Genomic DNA, 19,770 nt, shown 5'->3' with positions numbered 1-19,770 from the left:
ATTTCTTTTTTCAGTTATCGAGATTTAAAGCACCCTCGGGGAAGCATCTTCAAAGTTTGAAGTTTAAAACTAAATAGTTACCTTTTCTCTTCAAGGCTAAGCAAATGTAAATATTATAGGTAAGAAAATACGGTCCGTTTGTTCTGCAGCCATTTGATGTGAAATCAAGAAATTCACCTGAAAATATTCGTTGCGTCAATAAAACACGAGCATTCATTTTGTATAACACATAAATTGATACATTTTCTTTATTGAATATATATGTATTGTTCATCATCATCGTTTCATTTCAAGACAAAACCTTTCATGTTCGTTGCAAATGTTAGCAAAAGGAAGAAAGAAAAAAAAAAATGAATGATTTGTGCAATTTTTATTTTCACTTTTATTGATAAATAGATGAAGATAAACTTCGCCTCAAACTATATAACAACTATCTATGATTTCTTGTTTTTTTTTTTCATCGGAAATTATTGTTAATTACAGTTTTTCAAATCGAAAAATCAAATCGCAACAACACTAACTTAGTTAAAATAATAAAATCTCGATTAAAACATGGTTCGTAGTATTTTTTTTTTGTTTGGTTGTTCTGAAAGTTGGGTAAGTAATCATGCTGTTCCTCATATTGCATAAAAATCTGGTCGATTGCCAAATGAAAAATTGTTGCCGTCAGCTGTTGAACATACGCCAAACAAATCAATTGCCAATCAAATACACACACAACTCTCAGAGAGAATAGAGAGAAGGAAAAAAACGACTGAACCAAGCAAGAAAGATAGAAAATAATAGTATATAAAACACAATGATGCTAAATATGATGGTCTGAGGCAATCGAATCGAAAATCAATTCTATATAATATTTGTTTGAATTGAGATGATGTTGTTCGATGAGAATAGGTTTCTTTTGCTACGTCGCACAAAATTTCTTCAAAAAAAAAACACGACAAATGTAGTTCAAGGTGGTAATTTTTTGCTTGATGTGTTTAGTAAGCGTGGTTTGCAACGAACAATCCTTTATCACCGCTAGCACCAGATACGCTACCAGCAACGTATTTTCCCAATGAAGCATCACCGTTGGCCTGTCAATGAGAAAAAAGAAAATAAGAACGAATCCATCAAAAAATGTGTTTATTTATAGTTTCAAGAATAAAATCCAATTGAAGAGGTTATATGAAAATGTGAACATTTCAAGTCAATCATCTTTGGGTTGGATTAGCCTCGGTGAATAACCGATGCTGTAAGTTACGCGAACTTCATACAAATTCGTTGACAATTTTCATTGAAAATAGACGAATAAAAAAGATACGAGTGGAATGAATTCGTGCAAAAAGGTTTCTTATTTCGGTGTTGGCAATTTTACATTCGTACATGGAATTCTAATGACATATCCAGGGAAATGTCGATGAATTCCCAACAGTTCAATTGCGAAAACGAAGCGTCAATGCAAACAAAAAGTACCAAACCGAGAAAAAAAACCTCTTTTTCGCTTGATTTGACCAATGCCATCGAACCGAAGCAAATGATTCGTGAACGAGTCAATTGACCGACATGACATCGACCATATGGTTTACAGTATACCCCCCAACACCAAAATCGCATCCATTTTAAATTCAAATCGTTTCGTTTACAATTTCTAGTTTACGTTTATATTTTACACATCAACGCTTCTACACAAAGTCAAATACTTTTTTTTCTGGCGTTCGATTTATTCAAATATTTCCAATGTTATTTCATCTCGCACCAAAAATAAAGTACAATACACAGAAAAAAAGGCACTGGCATCGATCAATGAGCTAGTCCGACTCATCACACAGTGTGTATTTATGTATTTGCACGCGATGAAATGTTTGCCACTCAAATGAATTTCAAATAGAATTGACGGCGGTCAAAGGAAATCGATAAATGGAAACACGTAGTCAGTAATATGGACAAATGAATTTAATATGAGCGAAACCTGTTTATAAAGTCAAACCATTTGGATGAATAAACGAGGTAGCAATTTTAGAAAATTTAAATTCATTGCAAACAATTTTCATTTTAAAACTTGCATAATTGAATTTTCACTTGCAAAACTATGCACATTGATTGTATGATGACACACAATAAGAATCATTAAATTTATGTTGTACTGTGTCGTAATTAAGTTGTGTGGGATGCTTGCACTGAAGTGCTGCTATAGTTTTATGTTGAGCGATTTACTCCAAAATGTGCCACATTCTCTGAAAGAGTCTTTGCGGAATGAATAAAAATGAGGTAATCGTTCGGTTATTTAACATATGACAGGAACTATTGCTTTCAATTATCACACGATTAATGTAATTAACAAAGTATTTGTCATCATATTTTTTCGCACAAGCGAGAGTAAAAAATTGATGACGATATATCATTTGTTAGATGATACATAATTAAAATGTTTCCTCTAAAGAATTAAAATCGTGGACATTTTAAATCATCTGACGAGATGAATCGTTTTTGAACAGCATTCGAATAGCAAATTCCATGAAGGTCGTACATTTGTGCGTTCGGTAGGAACGAATAGAGACCATTATGAAAAATGTGTCAGCAAGAAAATTGGATCATATTACTCAAAGTTCCACTTAAATCCCAACTGAAAGGCTTGGCAATTTAATAAACTATCGTCGCGCCTTGACAGCTCTAATATGATTTGACGGATATGATGTTTTCATATTTGCTGTAGGAAATTCCAATATTTACGATTAACGTTGACGATGATTTAACTTAATCTGGTATTTCTCTCGCTTCACATACATATACCATGAAGAAAATGCACTTGAAACTACATAAGTCTCTGATTTATTTAAGACGAAAAATGCATTGAAAATCTTCACCATTTTACATGTTTCATAATACAGAAGTGAGAGAGCAAGCAAAAAATAAGAAAAAATAAATAACATGATGTTCAATCTGTATATTCGAAATGTTTTATTCAACGAAATGTTCTTTCATTCTCTAGACGCTGCATCTCATTTGATGCAAAAAAACAAAATTACTTCACGTTGGCAGCATTCACCAAAGCGTAACCGAATCAATTTCATTTGTAATCTGAACAACTTTACGAAACGAAAATATGCCATTAGACGTTACCTGGCACATCGGTATTTCTGTAGAGAATTTCCGAGTCTATCATCATTTTATACGAACAAAAAAAAGCACTCACACCGCACTTAGTAACACACTCTTCCCTTTTATATGTTTCTGTAGTATGAATATGTAGTGCTATGAATAGTTTTGTGGTGCTGGTGTTTTTCCACAATGGCACATATTTTCGGTTCAACTTGTTGCGGCCAAATGTTTATTTAAGAACCCGCTCCGAAACCCATTTTCAAAAGTGTGTATATTTTAAACATTCATTTGAATGAAACAAACATTTTCAATTTTGAAATGTTTGAATGCCATTCTGTAATTATTTTTTTAGCACTTTGATTCACCTAGGGAGATTTTTCACCCATTTCACATCTCATCGCTTCTCTCTCTCTCTCTCTCTCTCTCTCTCCATTTTTGCACGGGATGTACAAAAGACCAATTGAATCAAAAGTTTTTCGTTTTGCAAATAAATTCCAGGAAAATTATGAACGGTGAGAGAGCGAGTGAGTGAAATCATTGTGCATCGACACGTTTCTTGTGCATTCAAATGATAGATGATAAAAGTTCGGTGTAAATTAATTATAACTTTCATCACCGGGAAAAGTGAGTGAAATGGATCAAAGAGCAACACTTAACCATTACCAAGCTATGCCTGGAGTTCTTTTTTTATGTTCGCTGTTCATTCCCATGCGAAATGAGAATGCTTGATTTTCATCGTTTCCCGGCTGTCACAAGATGAAAAAAAGCAGTGCAACTAAGTGTTGCTGTCCGCTGCACTTCAGTAAAATGATTAACTTTTGTTTCATTGCTCACTCAGAGACATACGCGTCAACTGCATCACATCAAGAGTGAAAGATAGGAGAGAGAAAAAAGGTGGTGCACGTGGCGAAAATAAAATGGAGCGATATAATTTAATTTGCACTCGTGCCGATTTCATTTGTGTTGACATCAAATTCCCAAGAAGATCATATACAATTTTATTTTTACGATTTCATCATCAATAAAAACGTAATGTACAAATATTTTTGTCGAGGAAACAAAACTGGGAAAACGAGCGTATCTCGTTCATATAATATAAAGATATGAATAATAATTCTAAAATCTGTTTGCTCCGGAATCAAGGAAAGTACAATAGTATAAAGAAAAGCACAAACGGAAGTATCTCGGAAGGATGATTGAATCATCTCACCAGTTGACGATTATGGTTCGGAATTTGTGTGGTTTTCGAATAAATGCCTTCCAATTAACATAACTTTCATTGAAAGCATTTTAATTGTGTACACATTTAATGTACATCCATCGAAAGCACTTAAAAGAAACTTAGTTAAATGAAATTGAATTGGAATTCATAAAGAGAGAAAGTGAATTAAGTCCTTGTCACGACCGGAAGATCTAAATTCAGTATGTAGAGAGATTGAGAGAGAGAGAGAGAGAGAGAGAGAGAGAGAGAGATCGAAAACACGAGAAAAATCAAACAAAAGAATTATTATGAGATCTAATCCAAATATGAAGTATGTATATTAGGGTGTTTCCACATGGAAAATATCAAAAAGTGGCTAGCATCATTTTGAAGAGCGTAAAATTCTGTATAAGATCATTTGATTTTCGATGCTGATTGGTCGCCGATGTCACTTCCTGGACTAAAAACACATTTGTGAATTGATTTCATGTCGCATTCACGCCAGAATCTGTAATTAATGAAATTTTAAGATTGAACAAAATTAAAAACATGAAAAATAATTTTAATATCAATATTATTGCTTAAATATTTAAAAAGTAACACAAAAACTAAAAATTTTACCACAATAAACCAAAACAATGCAAAATTGCCAATTCATTTGACACATAACCTGTCATTTGTCATGCGTGAGCGAATCACGCTTCAAATGTCATTCTGTCAAATGAATTGGCGAATTTGCATTGTTTTGGTTTATTGTGGTAAAATTGTGAGTTTTTGTGTTACTTTTGTTAATATTTAGGCAATTATTTTGATATTAAAATTATTTTTCATGTTTTTAATTTTGTTCAATCTTATATTTTCATCAATTACAGATTTTGGCGTGAATGCGACATGAAATCAATCTACAAATGTGTTTTTAGTCCAGGAAGTGACATCGGCAACCAATCAGTATCAAAAATCAAATCATCTTATACAGAATTTAACGCTCTTCAAAATGATAATAGCCACTTTTTAATATTTTTCATGTGGAAACACCCTAATGTATATACATCATGTGATAAAAATAGCAATGCACCACAAAAAAAATCGCATGAAAAGCAAACCGAATGAATTTATACATTCTGTATGTATATTCTATCAAACATATGGGGAAAAATTAATAACGTTTCATGTTTATTTCGCCATTTGTGCTTTTACTGTAGTATAAACATCACGTATTATTAGACGCAACAATGAATTCATTGACGGCGTTGAATAGGGAAATAGATAGTGTGAGTGTACGTACGGCACTCGTCCAAGAGAGAAAGAGAGAGAGCGGTCAAGCGAAGACGACGACGACGCTTGGGATCGAAATTGAATTGCATTTTGCTTGATGTTATTTTTGTTGTCGAAACAATTGCAACCACACATTATTTAAAAGCTCGGTGACTGTTGGTGCGCGACTGTGCATTGTCAAATACAAACGTTTGAAGGTCGAAACGGATAAAAGATGCAATTCTCTTTTTTCCTCTTTTATTGTGCGACTGTTTTATTCCTTTTGCTATCCAATACATAGCAAAATAGAATCCGCAACGACAATGACTGAATTTATTATTCCGTTTTGTGATCGTTTTTTCTCTCTCTCTCACTCTCTCTCTATCTCTCGCTTTTTTTTTCATTTATTTATTCTGAACAAATTGCAATTGATTTTCATTCGATTTACTCGCATTAGAATTCTAGATCAGAAACTGCTGAGTTGGTTTCGCATTGAAAATCGAAACGTTTGCGTATATAATTTTATTTTCACAGTCGTAATAATAATCATAGATACTTGTCACTCTTTTGCGCGCCCAATTTTCATTAGTACGAGCATTTTGGTTTCCGTCATGTGAAATTTCGTTGAAAATTGTGAGAGAGAAAAAACCAAATTTCCTTGTGTCATTTCATTTCAATTTCTTCACAAAATAAATATTGCGTGTTGTCGTGTGCACTTCCGTTCTCATCAATATTCTCACAATTTTTGTTTATGTAAATGTTTGTGTGCGCTTCAACACCCTGTTCGATATATTATTGATTTCAATTTTATTGTAATTCAAACACCAGCACGTATTCAATTTACTCTCTATGCGCAAATAAATAATATTGTGATGCTTCTTTTGCCATCGTTCTCATCTCCGTTGGTTTCTTTTTGTATGACACACTTGTATAGATTTCGATGGGAGCTCAACATCGCTTGTCAATTGAGCATAAGGTTAAGTGAAAATTTGTATTCATCTTTGATGAAAAAATAAGTTGAAAGCACAAAAAAGTGGTATCTAAAAAGAACTTTTTAATAAAAGCCATCGAAACCTGTATTTTGGATTTCTAATTCAGTATATGCGAAGCGTGTCCAGGAAATTGAATAATTTTTCCCATGCGCACGGTAAAGATTTTCCATCTTGTTTCGTTTATTATTAGATGGTCGTGGGTTGCTCAAATTAACATGGCTCTGATTTAATCTAACTGTGTACCTCGCGCACGTGAACGTGCGGAAATATTCCTCTCGCCTGTTTATTTTAAATGAGGATACAATTTCGAGCACAATTCTTGGAAATTGGGTAAGGTAACACAGGAATTGGATTGCAATAATTAAATGATAAAAGTCACTTTGAGATAATGTCGAGGTGCTCTGGTGCGAAGAATGGATGGAAAAAGATCATTCAATATAGCAAAAAAAAGCAGTAGTATCAGGTGCTGATGAATGTACCATTTGACATTGTGGGTTCACGTAAAAGTCGAAACAATTGCAATTATATGACAACGGAACTGCGCTTCTTTACCTAGTAAACGACATTTCACTCTTTAATTTAAACGGTGTACTCTTTTGCACGGCAATCTATCGTGATGAAAGATAAACCTGTTGCAACAAGATATAATATCGTAGAAACGAATAAGATGTCGATAAGACATGAATAAGATAAAACACACACCGCCGTTGGTGCACTAGCATCGGTGTGGTAAACATTGGCTGGCAAAAGACGTTGCAATGGAAATTGACAATCATTTCAGCGAAGTGAGAATTTAATTTTGCACCTAAACGGAAATCCGTTTTTGCTCATAGCAAAACAATTGCAATTTAAGGACGGCCCAGTGCAAATCCGAGTTCTCGCAATTTGATTGCAATTGCACACGATTCATGTAATAAAATTCACTTTGCCGATCATCTGAAGTGAATGCACTTTTGCTTTGTTGACACCATTGCGTGTCTTTAAAAAAAACTGCATCCAAGCCATCCTCGGCATCTAATTAATGATGAACATTGAAGAGTGGATTACAAGCTTGGAGCGCTAATGAAAACAGTGAAATATTAAAGGGATATACTCGACACGAAGTTCATATAGTGCAAATGTATTTTTATTTTAGCAACATTCCTTGTCTCGGTTGAACTAATCGAAAAGAGATTCGTTTAATAAAAGTGGCTGGTTAGCAGAAACGAAATTAATTCAAAGAAATTTCCACACACTCTCAACACACAGCGAATAAGAAACAAAAATTCCTGAAAGTCGTTTGATGTGCACTCATAATAAAATTTTTGTAAAACAGACGATGGATTCTTTGCCACCGTATAATTTTTTAATGAAAAAGCACTTTTTTTAATTTTACCCATGTTTCTGGATGGTAGTGATGTGATTGTTGTACATTGACGTCACTGGGGCTTTGTTAATGTTTTTCAACTTTACTTTTAGCCATTAGTTTACATGTAATACAGTTCACATTCCGCATTTCAATGAGGCTGGAAATCTTATCCGCGTAATCTTAACTTACTCATCGCACTATTTATATAACAACGTGAACGATGAAGATTTAAGTGCATAATCCAAAAGCTAATCTTATTTTTTTATTTTTATTTATAAGATGAAATTAAACAAGTCTTTTTATAACATGAAAATATTTTCGACGACTTATAACCACTCCGCCCGTTCCATATTCCATTTTTAGCTCATTCAGTTTAATTAAATAAGTTGACAAAACAAATTTATTTCATGAAGTTTCGTTGTTTTCAGTAAAAACTTTTTTGAAGTTCTTGTGGCATTGTTTTCTTTTATCATAACACCAGTGCAAGTCATTCAAATTGAATTTTAAAATTAAATGCTTAAAACTAAATTTGAATTTTTGATATATTATGTGAGGCAAAAGATGTATTTTTTTCTTTCTTAGATATCTAATATGCATGTTGTTTAACGAATAAACTGGCATTGCCGGCGAACGATGGAATCGATCCGGGAACGTATTTGGCTTGGCTTGCCAATCCATTAGCCTGTTTGAGTTAATTCAATCAGAATGTGTAACCACAGGAATTGTGTGCGTGTTCATATGGATTCAACCCGCATGAGTTTTTGTTTGTTTGTTTGATTTCGGGATAATTGAGTTCAGGGTGCAAGGATGCAGGATGCAACGGGGTGCCGTTGGAATAAATGTGCATGTTGACGATACGATAGAATATGTCATTTTGAAATGTTCATTTAAATGTTCATTATCCTCGGCAAAGGATTTTATAATACATCGTAATACGCGTTAAACACAAGAGAGAGAAAAAAAGAACAAAGAAAAAAATTAGTTACAAAACACACAAAGGAAAAGCACCAACAAACACCGTTAAATAATAAAACCATTGTTAATGTGCTGAATGCAAAAAACCAATGAAGTTTCTCCAAGCAAGAATATGTTGCGGTATGACAGGATGCGAATGAATAATATACACCAACTTTTAAATAGAATGTTACATTATATATTATACTTTCTTTATCTTAAGTATTTAATGAATGTCTTGTTATGTTTTTTCTGTGTGTCTCTCGTGCATGTTGCACATGAAAAAAGTTTGCAAAATTTACAACGTGATGCAAATGGTATTTTTGAATTTAAAATGCATGAAAAAGAAAATGTTTTTCACAAACGGTGAATTCCATACATTGAACCGAAAACTTAAAAATGGTGTATTTGTGACGATAGTTCCATGCATATTTAAGGCACTGCATTTAGTAAATTGGCCGTAAGCGAGTATGTATTCAGTTACAGTATTATGCACGCTGTGTGTGTCTCTCCTGATATCTTTTTGGCATGAGGAAATATCGGGGTGAAACAATTGATTGGTTGCAAGCAAATACAGCTTTTCATCGAAATCCATTTGATGATGTGATGGTATATGTTTGTGTGCACTGGCAAAAGGGCAACTACCAAACAAATTGCAGATAAAAATCAGAAAAAAGCATGCATTCCATTTTGTCGTTTTCGTTGTTGTGTTTATTTTTTTATTGGTTAGAATCGAAACGGATGACCTCGATACATTTTAAATGAAATAAAACAGATTTTTTTCTGTTGCGTTCCCTCCGTTCCATTTACAACTCGAACTTAAATTTGAATTGAGCTTCTTTATTTGTTTTATCAAGCGAAGCTCACACAGCAAGAGAAACACACAAAATGAAATAATATCAAAACATCAGGGGTGACACATGCCAAGTTTAAACGAAATACCGTTTTGCATGATGTTTGCCAATGCTTATCTGTATTCATTGGGAAAAAAATTGAAAAGAAGCCATTGTTACAAGTGTCGTCCATCCCTTTGGATTTCAATTCTAAACAGTGTCGCTGTAGTTGAAGGATACTTCTTTTTTTGCAATTCTCTTTTTCATTTCAAAAATGCATAGTTTTGTAGTTTTTCGCATATGTTTTTTTTTTGTTTGCTCTCCACCCTTTTCAAGATGAGCGATGTACGAATGTGCTCTTTAATATGAATGTTTTTTTCGGTTGTGAATGCAATCGTTTTATTTATTTTCGTAAACGAGGGAATTTTTGGACATGAGCGCAATATTGTCACTTTCAATGTGACTGTGGAGAAAAAATTCCGAGAATTTGAGTGAGAAATTTCTCTAGCGAAAAAATGTAATCGTTAGTCAGCAATCACTTGAACAGGATAGTAGTAATAATGCTGGATGACAGGAAATTCATGTACATAACTCATATATGATTTTATACGCTATACTGTTTTACTGCTCCATATGTATTTATCACTTAAAATGCATTGAAATGGAAATTCCCCAAGCATGTAGCAAATAAGTAAGAAAATAACTTATGATAAAAATTGGTACTTTGGTGTTCATTTTATGATAAACATTTCAAAAGATATTAACTGATGAATGAGTGAGTGACGATATTGAATTCATTGAAATAAGAACGATGAAAATGAACAAAATATTGGCGATATGTAATGTTGAAAATGATGACATCGAAACCTTTACAGCTAGGTTTCTTGATATCTACTTACAAAACTAGCAATATAAATATATTTAGTTCGAAGAAATTCCAATCAATGTGCTATTTTTAAGTACAAGCACACGAATCATATCTCAAATAGCCATTTGGTCAAATGGGAATATGTGTATATAAGAAGAAAAAAACTGTTTAAGAAGTAATCATTTTCTGTAGAATATCAGTTTATCGTCATAGAAATGACCTAAATTCTATATTTTCGCTTCGATTTCTTTCGGTTCGTTTGGAATGACAAAAAACCGAAAGCAGATATGATAGAAATGTTACAGTTATGACATCAGGTGGATTATGATTCGATTGAATTCAATAACATGGCATAAAGCTAGTCAATGAGCTTGATTCAATAGAATTTACGAAGAAAAATGAAGATCTTTTGTTCGATTGCACAAAACGATAATAGCCATGCATGTAGTGAACTGACGACAACATTGAGGATATGAAAAGCGATTTTGATTTCGAGAAATACGTTCAAACACAAAAATTGTGTACATCAATGTTTTTATGACGTTGACGTTAAGGACTTTATCCTCCCATTTAATGAAAATCAGCAGCCATTCATGTAAAGAGTACACTTTATGGCAAATAAGATAAATTCACTTGACTAAAAGTGAGTGTAATGATTTCCGTGTGTGCAACTCTATTGCATGTTATTTTGGTTTCAATCATCAAACTGCGAATTGACTTCAATTTGCAGTTAAACATGAGCAACAATGCCGGAAATTGAAACTTAAATTTTTTGATATTCCATGATGAACATCGAGTTTTGGAATGGGACGACAATTTTAAGGTCATTCAACAGGGAGCATTAAATCACATCCATAAATGATGGTTTATTTTCAACAACAAAAAGCAGTTTCCCTAAAATTAGGTCATGAAAATGAAAGCCGATAAATTTGTACTGTTTTAAAGAAAGATCTCTTCATATTTCGCCCCCCCACTGTATTTCTGTCTCTCTTTTGAAAGAAAAACTGTAAATAGTATTCAAATGGATTTCATTTGCAGCAGCAATTTCGAACTTTGATTGCTTTCAACAGGTTTGATATACATATCGAATTGTGTTGGTTTTATGTACTAAATCTCATTTTGCTTATGAACCTTTTATGGATGAAACGATTGTCGAGCTTGAGACTTCCACTCATAAATTTGAGCCGAGAGTTTTTCGCTCAACTCACTTTGAAATGAGTGTGTTTTTGAATCGTTGAGTTTAAACTCAAAATGAGCTCAAGTTTAAAGCTCACAAATCCAGTTGCACTAATTAACGCTGCAACGTAAAACACAAAACTGAAGAGCATCAGAATATTTCCACAACGTTCCCATTTCATGCATATTTCTAATTTGATGCTTTTCATGATTGTTTATTTATTTTCCCATTTATATATATATAGATATAGTGCTAAAGAGATGGCTTATCGCCGCTAGTGCAACTGACACATCGACCGACATGCATGTCCGTTAATTTATGAGGTGTTATCATTGATAATGATAATAGCATTCATCATATTTTGCAGTGCATATGTTTAGAAAGTAGACGTTGCAATAAATTGGATATAATAATAGGTATACTATTAATGACAGAGTAAAACGCGTGGTTGAATGTGAACGAAAAGTAATTTGTTGAACGAAATCGATTTACGGTCAATGGAGAAAAACAAAACATTGTTTCGGTATTGCTTCTGGCACTTGAAGTGTCATCGATTTTTTTTATGTTTCATTGTATTACCAACCGCACTTGAATTTTTTCACAAACACATTTCACTCAAAAAATGGCATGAGATTCGGTCGATTTTTTTATAAATACGAATATTTTGGAGAATGAAGTTGATATTTGTGGCTCTTCAATGGTGAAGTTTGCAGTAAATAAAATGGAAAATTTGTGTTTGCCGTACAATATACCTATAAATAAAGATTGAAAATTTAACAATGGAGAGCCAATGTGGAAAAACAAAGGCTATCTGATTATGGTTGGCGTGTCGAAATGAGGTGGTTCGACTATGATATGCACTGAAATTGCATTTGGCTTATCATTCAATTAATTTTCCATGCATTCAATTAATATGCAATGCAACGGGTGAAATTTTTCGATCGATTTTTCACCAATAAAAAATGACGTCCAATAAACAACACACAAACCATACATTGAATATTTCAACAGTAATGTATGTTGCTTCTTATGTCCTTTTAAAAAAAAAAAACATCAATCGATGCATATTAATTGAGATATTTTACCGTGATTGTTATGCTGTTGCGTCGAAGTTCAATAATGAATTCCATTGATAGAACGAATGAAAAGTACGAAAAGTATGCGATTTTGAAATCGACACACACACATGAATCAACCACTGACTGTTTTTATCCATCTGAAGACTGTAAATGGCGATAGCAGAATGTGAATGCAATTCTATAAATTCATTTCATTGCTTTCAATCCTGGAATGAATGCATCTTCTATGCCATGCCATAAAATACATCTCGTCCCAAATGAACTATACATCAAATGAACCGTACACATCTGAAATGCGTATTGCATGGATATACGTATAAATTCATGTCGAATGTAGAATTTTCTGATTAATACAATCATGTGAATTCCATTTGGCATTCATTTGCCAGCAATTCAAAAAAAAAAACTTTTTTATCACAATAAATGCAAACGAAAATATCCACTTTCGTTTCATATACATATATTCCAGTGTTAGATTATTTCCTATGTACCATCCCAACAACCCCCGTTTAAAAACCCAAAACCCAAGCAAACGATCAACTTGCAATGGGATATAAATATATTGGCATATTTATACTGACCTTAGCACGTTTGAGCAATTCTGATTGGGCAGCGGCAACATTCTCTTTTTTGCCACCCCATGCACGGAGCACGGATGCTTGCAATGCACGACCGTACGAGAAGGTCAATGCCCATGGTTTCAACAATGGAACTTGATTGATGGCATTCAAATTGACTGAAGCTTCTTCTTCTGATTGTCCACCTGACAAAAATGTGACTCCTGAAAAAAAAATCAACAAATTAAATTCATTAAATTGGTCCTTTTGAATAAAATGATGTTTGCAAAAGTTTACCTGGAACGGCGGCTGGAACAGTGCGACGCAAAGCGGTGACGGTGGCCAAACCAATTTCAGCAGCGGTTGAGCGTTTCGGGCAGCTTTGACCTGGTGTAACCATGTTTGGTTTCAACAATGTACCTTCCAAGTAAACATGATGATCGTTCAATGCTTTGTATACAGCGGCCAAAACAGTTTCGGTGACTTTTTGGCTACGATCCAAATCGTGATCGCCATCTGGCAAGATTTCTGGTTCAACAATTGGAACGATGCCGTTAGCTTGGCAAATTGATGCATAACGAGCCAAAACGTTAGCATTTTCCATGATGGCTTGGTAGCTTGGTGTGTTCTTGGCGATTTTCAAAACGCAACGCCATTTGGCGAAATCGCAACCGTCTTTCTTGTATTGTGCACAGCGAGCGTTCAAGTTGTCCAAACCTATTCGATTGGGTGAAGAAATAAAAGAACAGAAAAAAATCATTATAAAACCGTAATTGAATAAAACTCCATTATTTGCGCGATGAATTTTTCATGCATCAATGAATTCAGTGTTTCCGGTGGTCGAATAAAATCAACAATTCGGCTGGTACAAATGATATTTTATCAAAAAAAAAGTATGACATTGAACGAAAAGGTCACTGCCAATGCCAAACCTTGTCACTTCGAACAAATCAGGAATTTTCCCATTTGTTGACGATAAAAAATTTATTTTAAAAAAATTACAGGTATAATGCATAAAAAAGGCGCATTCTTTTGAAATGATTGAATAAGTTCGACAGTTGAATTCATTGAATTGCATCATTCATTTCAAATGAGAAACGGGCAGAATTAATATCAATCACCGAATATATATACGTCGAAGAGAATTTGCCGATGAATGGAAACTTTTCAAATTGATTGAAATCAATAATGCAAACTGCATTCAATTTGATGATTATACTCGTACAGAAAAAAAAAAGAACAAATATAAAATCACTACTGTTTTTCCACATCACTTACGATAGAATTTAATTTACTGAATCAACAGTATCTGTTTTTGGATTGATTGCTGGCGCTTTCGCTTACCCACAATCACACATACACACCTCGTTTTGTACATCTTTCTACTTGTTCGACAAATAAAATTAAATTACTCCAAGTCATATAGATAAATTATTGATTTTCGAAGCGTTCAAATTTTATTGTCTTGAATATTTATTGAGTGTAACTGATTGTATGTTTGTATAGTTTTCGCATTTCATGGTTCTCTTTTGTTGCATAGGTATTAAATTAAATTCCACATTTGATTCGATTGGTATTTAACTTGCACGTTGAACTGCCATGTAAAATCGCTTGTAGGAGTTCCGTCATTCGTACAATTTAATATGAATGAATTTTACTGTGGTGTCGTCGAGTCTAATCGTATAAAATCCATTTTCTTGTCTTTTTTCCATTACGATTATAACAATCTCTCTATCTTTAGGATTTTATTAATACAAAGTATCTTTAGAAAATATTGCAAAACAAATTGCATAAGCGCGGTTTCGTTTTTATCTTTTCTTCTCCAACGAACAAATTTAACTACTACAAGAAAATACGCTTATGGCTTTACAATATAAATATAGAATAACCGCAAACAAGATTGGTGCGCTTACATGCACACGAATGGGAAATTTGAATGCATTTTTTCAAACAAAATTTATGGTATCTCCGACGATATTATTTTGCGAAGAAAAAAAATTGCGCATATTGCCATTTATTGCGGAAAAAAGGGGTTGGTCTATGTGACGACTTTCATCTTCTAAAAACTTTTCGTTTGTAAAATCTTTTCAAGACAGGAAATGTGTGGGACACTTTACATTTGAACATTTTTAAAACTCCCAAGTGAATATTAACAACTTTCAAGGATTTTTTGTATGTCTTTTTCGATTGGAGCGGTCAGTTTATTTAGTGCTTTGTGAATGTTGCAAAAGAAGTTATTTATTTGTCCAGATCCATTCGAAAACGTGCGATGCACAGTGAATGCACTGACACATCGTTGACAAAATTAGCAGAGAAAAAACATAATGTATTGAAAAAAAACCGAGCGTCAACCACGTACAACGTCGAAAGGGCTAAAAGTGTATTGCTTTGAATTCAAAATCAGCTGTATTTACGAGAGACAATTTACACAATATTGATGAAACATATATGAAATCTGTTTCGATTCAAGTGATGTTGTTGCTTTCTTAGCTTTGCAACTCTATCGAAATAAAAATAACACCTTATGCAATGCACGTCGTAAATGGGAAATCAATGTACCAAGTAGTGTTCAAATAAGAGCGAACTCTTGAAAGTCAATTCAAATGCATTTTGCCACTAAAATTCCGCTAAAGTATCCATTGAACGCTATAAGTATCATAACGTATTGTGTTGCAACGTTAAAATCAATTAAATGGAAACAATATCGCTTGTGAAGCGACATGCTTTAAACTCACAGCATGTGATCAATGCTTAAGCTTTATTCTTCGAAAAAGCTAAGGCAGTAAGCTTTGTGTTCGGAATCTGATCAACAGATGGCGCCGTTGACGGTTAAGAAATTGAAACGTCAAACAGATATCAAGGGTTTTCATACTACTCTCTTCTATAATCAGCTGTTATCAATGGAAAAATACAGTAACTTTTTCACAAATAAAATAGTGACTGTTTCGTATTTTATTGTTAATTTGACTCACCTTGTGTGGTGCATTCTCCTTCTGAACCCATCAAGTCAACAACACCAGTATCAACTTTAATTCCTGGAATGATTCCCTTCTTCTTCAACAAGTCAACGAATGGTGTACCATCGGCGGCTTTCTGGTACAATGTTTCGTGGAAAAGAATGACACCGGAGATGTTTTCGTTCAATTTATCGTCAGTGGTGAACAACAATTCACGGTATGCACGACGGTTTTCGTCAGCATTTTCACAACCGATGTCGGTTAAACGTTTTCCCATGGTACCGACCGATTCATCGGCGGCCAAAATACCTTTGCCTGGTGCAACAATGGCATTTGCGATGCGTTTTAATTCATCTTGAAGGGCTTGTGGTGGGTAGTTGAAATAGGTAGTCATTTTGCTTGTTGATTAGTTTATCTGAAATTAAAAATATCGACAAATCATTTATTAATATTCGTGACGAAAAAAAAAAAAAATCATGAAAACTTTTTGAAGGAAGTGATTTTCTCTTTATTTAAATTTCAAACAATGAAACTCCAATAAAAACTCAAAAAGTGAAATTGTACAAACAAATAAAAAAAACTGTCAAGAAGAAGTTGCAAATCGATCTGCTTTAAGGAACTGCCTAAAATCGACTATTGTTCGACTGAAGTGAACATGCCACATATATTCCGTTTCTGTTAGGAAATCTCGTATACATTCAAATGCAACACGAAACCAGATTGTTGACGGAAGACCAAAAATATCTTCAATTTGTATACAATGTTCGATGCATACATTTAAAACATTGTCAATGTATGCAACGCAATTCGATCAATCTTTGGGTCATCTAAATGTGACACCGACATAAAAATAATTATTATTATTTACCATTTGAGTCGAATCGTCTTATCACATAGCCTGACTGTCATTATGTAGTGTATCAATAAATAAATTGAATATGAAATGTGTAAACCCAGTAAATGTTGTTTACGTTCAATCATTTGATATGTGTTTAAGGGCTTGACTCTTTATTTACACATTCTGTTGTCAATTTACATTGGAGTGTCTGAAGAAAAACAAGAAATACTTGGTCGGTACAAAGTTCGGCCATAGGCACTTGCAGGCTATTATCAAAAGCAGATGAAAACAATGAGCTCAAAAAAGAAATGGCCATAAACTCGTTCAACAGACTTTTGCATGAAGTTTTTGGAAATAAAACCACACAACAATCCCGAATCAATTTTTTTCTGTTTTCAATGAAATGCGATCAGTCGTTAATGAAAAGCATTTGTTGAGAATTGACTTTGAAACAAATCGACTCGTTTTCATGAGTCAATGCAAAAGGAAAGAGCAAGTGAAACGGCACATTGTAAATCTCAATGAATTCTATCTCTTAATTGGCCACAAACAAATTACGTGTTGAATAATAATACGGTGAGAATTAATCAGCTGTCAATTTTTTTCTCACGGGTTAAATTTCGCATGATCTGACTCTGAATATCGTTATCTTGGGACGCCGCGCAAAATTTACATAATAGCATCGATGAACACATGTAATATGATATGAGAATCACATGTAATCACATTGATTTCAAATCAACTCGGTCGCAATTGCTATAATGTGACACTACCAAAATAAATAGGTCAAATTGTTCTCTTGCTATTGAGCATTGACATTGAATATACAATGTACTTGTAATCTATTTATTTTTTCCTTCAATTTTATCTAATTGCTACATTCGCATGAAACGACATTCGATCATATATTTTTTTATCTCATTCACGAGTTTCAACAACCGACGCCGTTAAATGATCCACAAATTGTTACTTTTCTTTTGAATAGGAATTTGGCCATGGTCAAAATAAAGGTGTAATATTAACGTTATCAAATGATAATATTTCGTTAAAACGATAAATACAAAAGTAAATCCTCTTAAATTCTGCTCTGAAATAACAAAATATTTTCATTATATTTTTCTAGTTTCTAAAAGTTGATATAAAAAATGATGCTGATGAAAATCTTCAAAAAAAGAAACTTGTATGCGGGTAAAGTGAAATGACGTGTTAATTTCACCTTTCTCGTGCAAAGTCATTCGATATTATTGAAATCATTCTTCAACGAAACAGTGAGCGTGTGTGAATAGCACGCTGTGGACGTGACCATTGAAACCGAAATTTCACAAAAATTGAATGGACTTGCATGTGGAATGTTTCGGAAGTAAATTTCACAATGTCATTAGATGTTGCCAAGTGTATGTGGTAGCATAATCATTTGCTTCAAAGCGAAAAGAAAGAAAACGTCGTCACACCCGGTGTGTTCTGATACAGAAGAATATAAAGTGGTGTATTCAAGGTCAGTTCATTGTCAAAATGATTTTCGCTATCACGCGCGTATCTAGGAATACAAATTTAGCACTGCTCTGAACTGAAAGATACATCCAGCCGCACAGCGCATGAGCACTTTTTCAAGTTAAACGACATTTTCAATGTAATACAAAGAATATAATTTTAGCAAATTTTTTATCAACAAAATACCGTAAAAATTGTCGTAAAATTGATTAGTCAGCATTTAAAGCACAGTGTTTAACGTCATACTTTTGCCCATTTCAAATGACTAAACGCTGATGACAGTCTATGGAATTCGAGATAAACAAGTACAAAATGTTTCGAACAATTACATAACATCAGCCGATTATTACATCTAGAGACAAGGAGAACAGTGTGTGCGCTTTGGTCAAAAGGTTATTTCAAATGCGACTTCTCTGTACAATGAATAAAAAATATCTATACTTTTCACGTCAATGTCATTTATACAGCTGGATTTGCAATCTGATCCAGTGAAGAAAAAAAAATACCGCGCACACACACTGTTCCCAACCGAACACGTTTGATTTTCATTCAAATACACACGATTTGCCATCGTGTGACCAATTGAATCGAAAAAAAAGATTGATTATATAAACTCTTATCAGAATTCAGATGCAACGTAGTAGAAAAAAATCACAAAGTCAATTTTAGTAAGTACGAGAAAAAAGAATTCTTATTTGATAGAACAAATACGATTTCATTGCGATGTTGACAGTTCTTTTATGAATTGTGTAATTTACACATTGTGCCATCGAAAAAACAACAACACTTGTTTTATTCAATTTAATTGAAACGAAAAATGTAAAATCTGATTTGTTGCAAAAATGTTACTCACAAAATCACTTGAATCAATTAGAAATTTGGGAAATTAGTTTTCCTTTTTGTAATAATTTCAACTGTGAAATCGGACAACACACTCTCTTTACACAGCTAGCGCGCTACTAAATGTGAATCTCGTAGCAAACGAGCACGTATTATGAATACATAGAGTATCGAACGTCAAAAAGGTTGAATGAAGGTCGATTTCACTACGTGTATGTTGTTGTCAATGTTGGCAACTCAGTGAATTGTCACGCCATCTTGTGGAAGTTGATCTCTTAAAGCACAAAATATTCATTGAAA

At 33.5% G+C, this 19,770-nt stretch overlaps 1 protein-coding gene across 3 annotated transcripts; it reads right to left on the bottom strand.

Annotated features, from left to right (window-relative positions):
* Positions 1–353: 353 nt before the first annotated feature.
* LOC116339632 (fructose-bisphosphate aldolase) lies at positions 354–19,617 on the bottom strand. Of its 3 annotated transcripts, none has more exons than XM_031765626.1 (5): positions 19,484–19,617; positions 16,317–16,716; positions 13,642–14,061; positions 13,369–13,568; positions 354–1,076 (listed from the first exon to the last, which is right to left on the bottom strand). In XM_031765626.1, exons 2-5 carry the CDS (start codon positions 16,693–16,695, stop codon positions 981–983), a joined length of 1,095 nt encoding a protein of 364 aa, XP_031621486.1. In that variant the 5' UTR covers positions 16,696–16,716; positions 19,484–19,617; the 3' UTR covers positions 354–980. The 3 variants fall into 3 exon arrangements, with proteins under 3 accessions (XP_031621486.1, XP_031621488.1, XP_031621487.1); XM_031765628.1 differs by lacking the exon at positions 19,484–19,617 and adding an exon at positions 16,870–16,992; XM_031765627.1 differs by lacking the exon at positions 354–1,076 and adding an exon at positions 8,249–8,558.
* Positions 19,618–19,770: the final 153 nt, after the last annotated feature.

This window comes from Contarinia nasturtii, unplaced genomic scaffold, assembly GCF_009176525.2.
Source record: "Contarinia nasturtii isolate CC-2019 unplaced genomic scaffold, AAFC_CNas_1.1 Cnas_scaffold_533, whole genome shotgun sequence".
Taxonomy (NCBI): domain Eukaryota; kingdom Metazoa; phylum Arthropoda; class Insecta; order Diptera; family Cecidomyiidae; genus Contarinia; species Contarinia nasturtii.
The sequence above is the reverse complement of the archived record's forward strand: the minus strand, read 5'-3'. Positions and strand labels throughout refer to the sequence as shown.

What these genes read in the sequence shown, in the direction of transcription:
- LOC116339632 (XM_031765626.1), bottom strand. Translation starts at nt 16,695, where the DNA reads ATGACTACCTATTTCAACTACCCACCACAAGCCCTTCAAGATGAATTA. An exon ending in TGTTCCAGCCGCCGTTCCAG is followed by an intron (nt 13,569 to 13,641) that starts GTAAACTTTTGC and finishes TTTTTTTTTCAG; the next exon opens with GAGTCACATTTTTGTCAGGT. An exon ending in AATTGCTCAAACGTGCTAAG is followed by an intron (nt 1,077 to 13,368) that starts GTCAGTATAAAT and finishes TCTCATTGACAG; the next exon opens with GCCAACGGTGATGCTTCATT.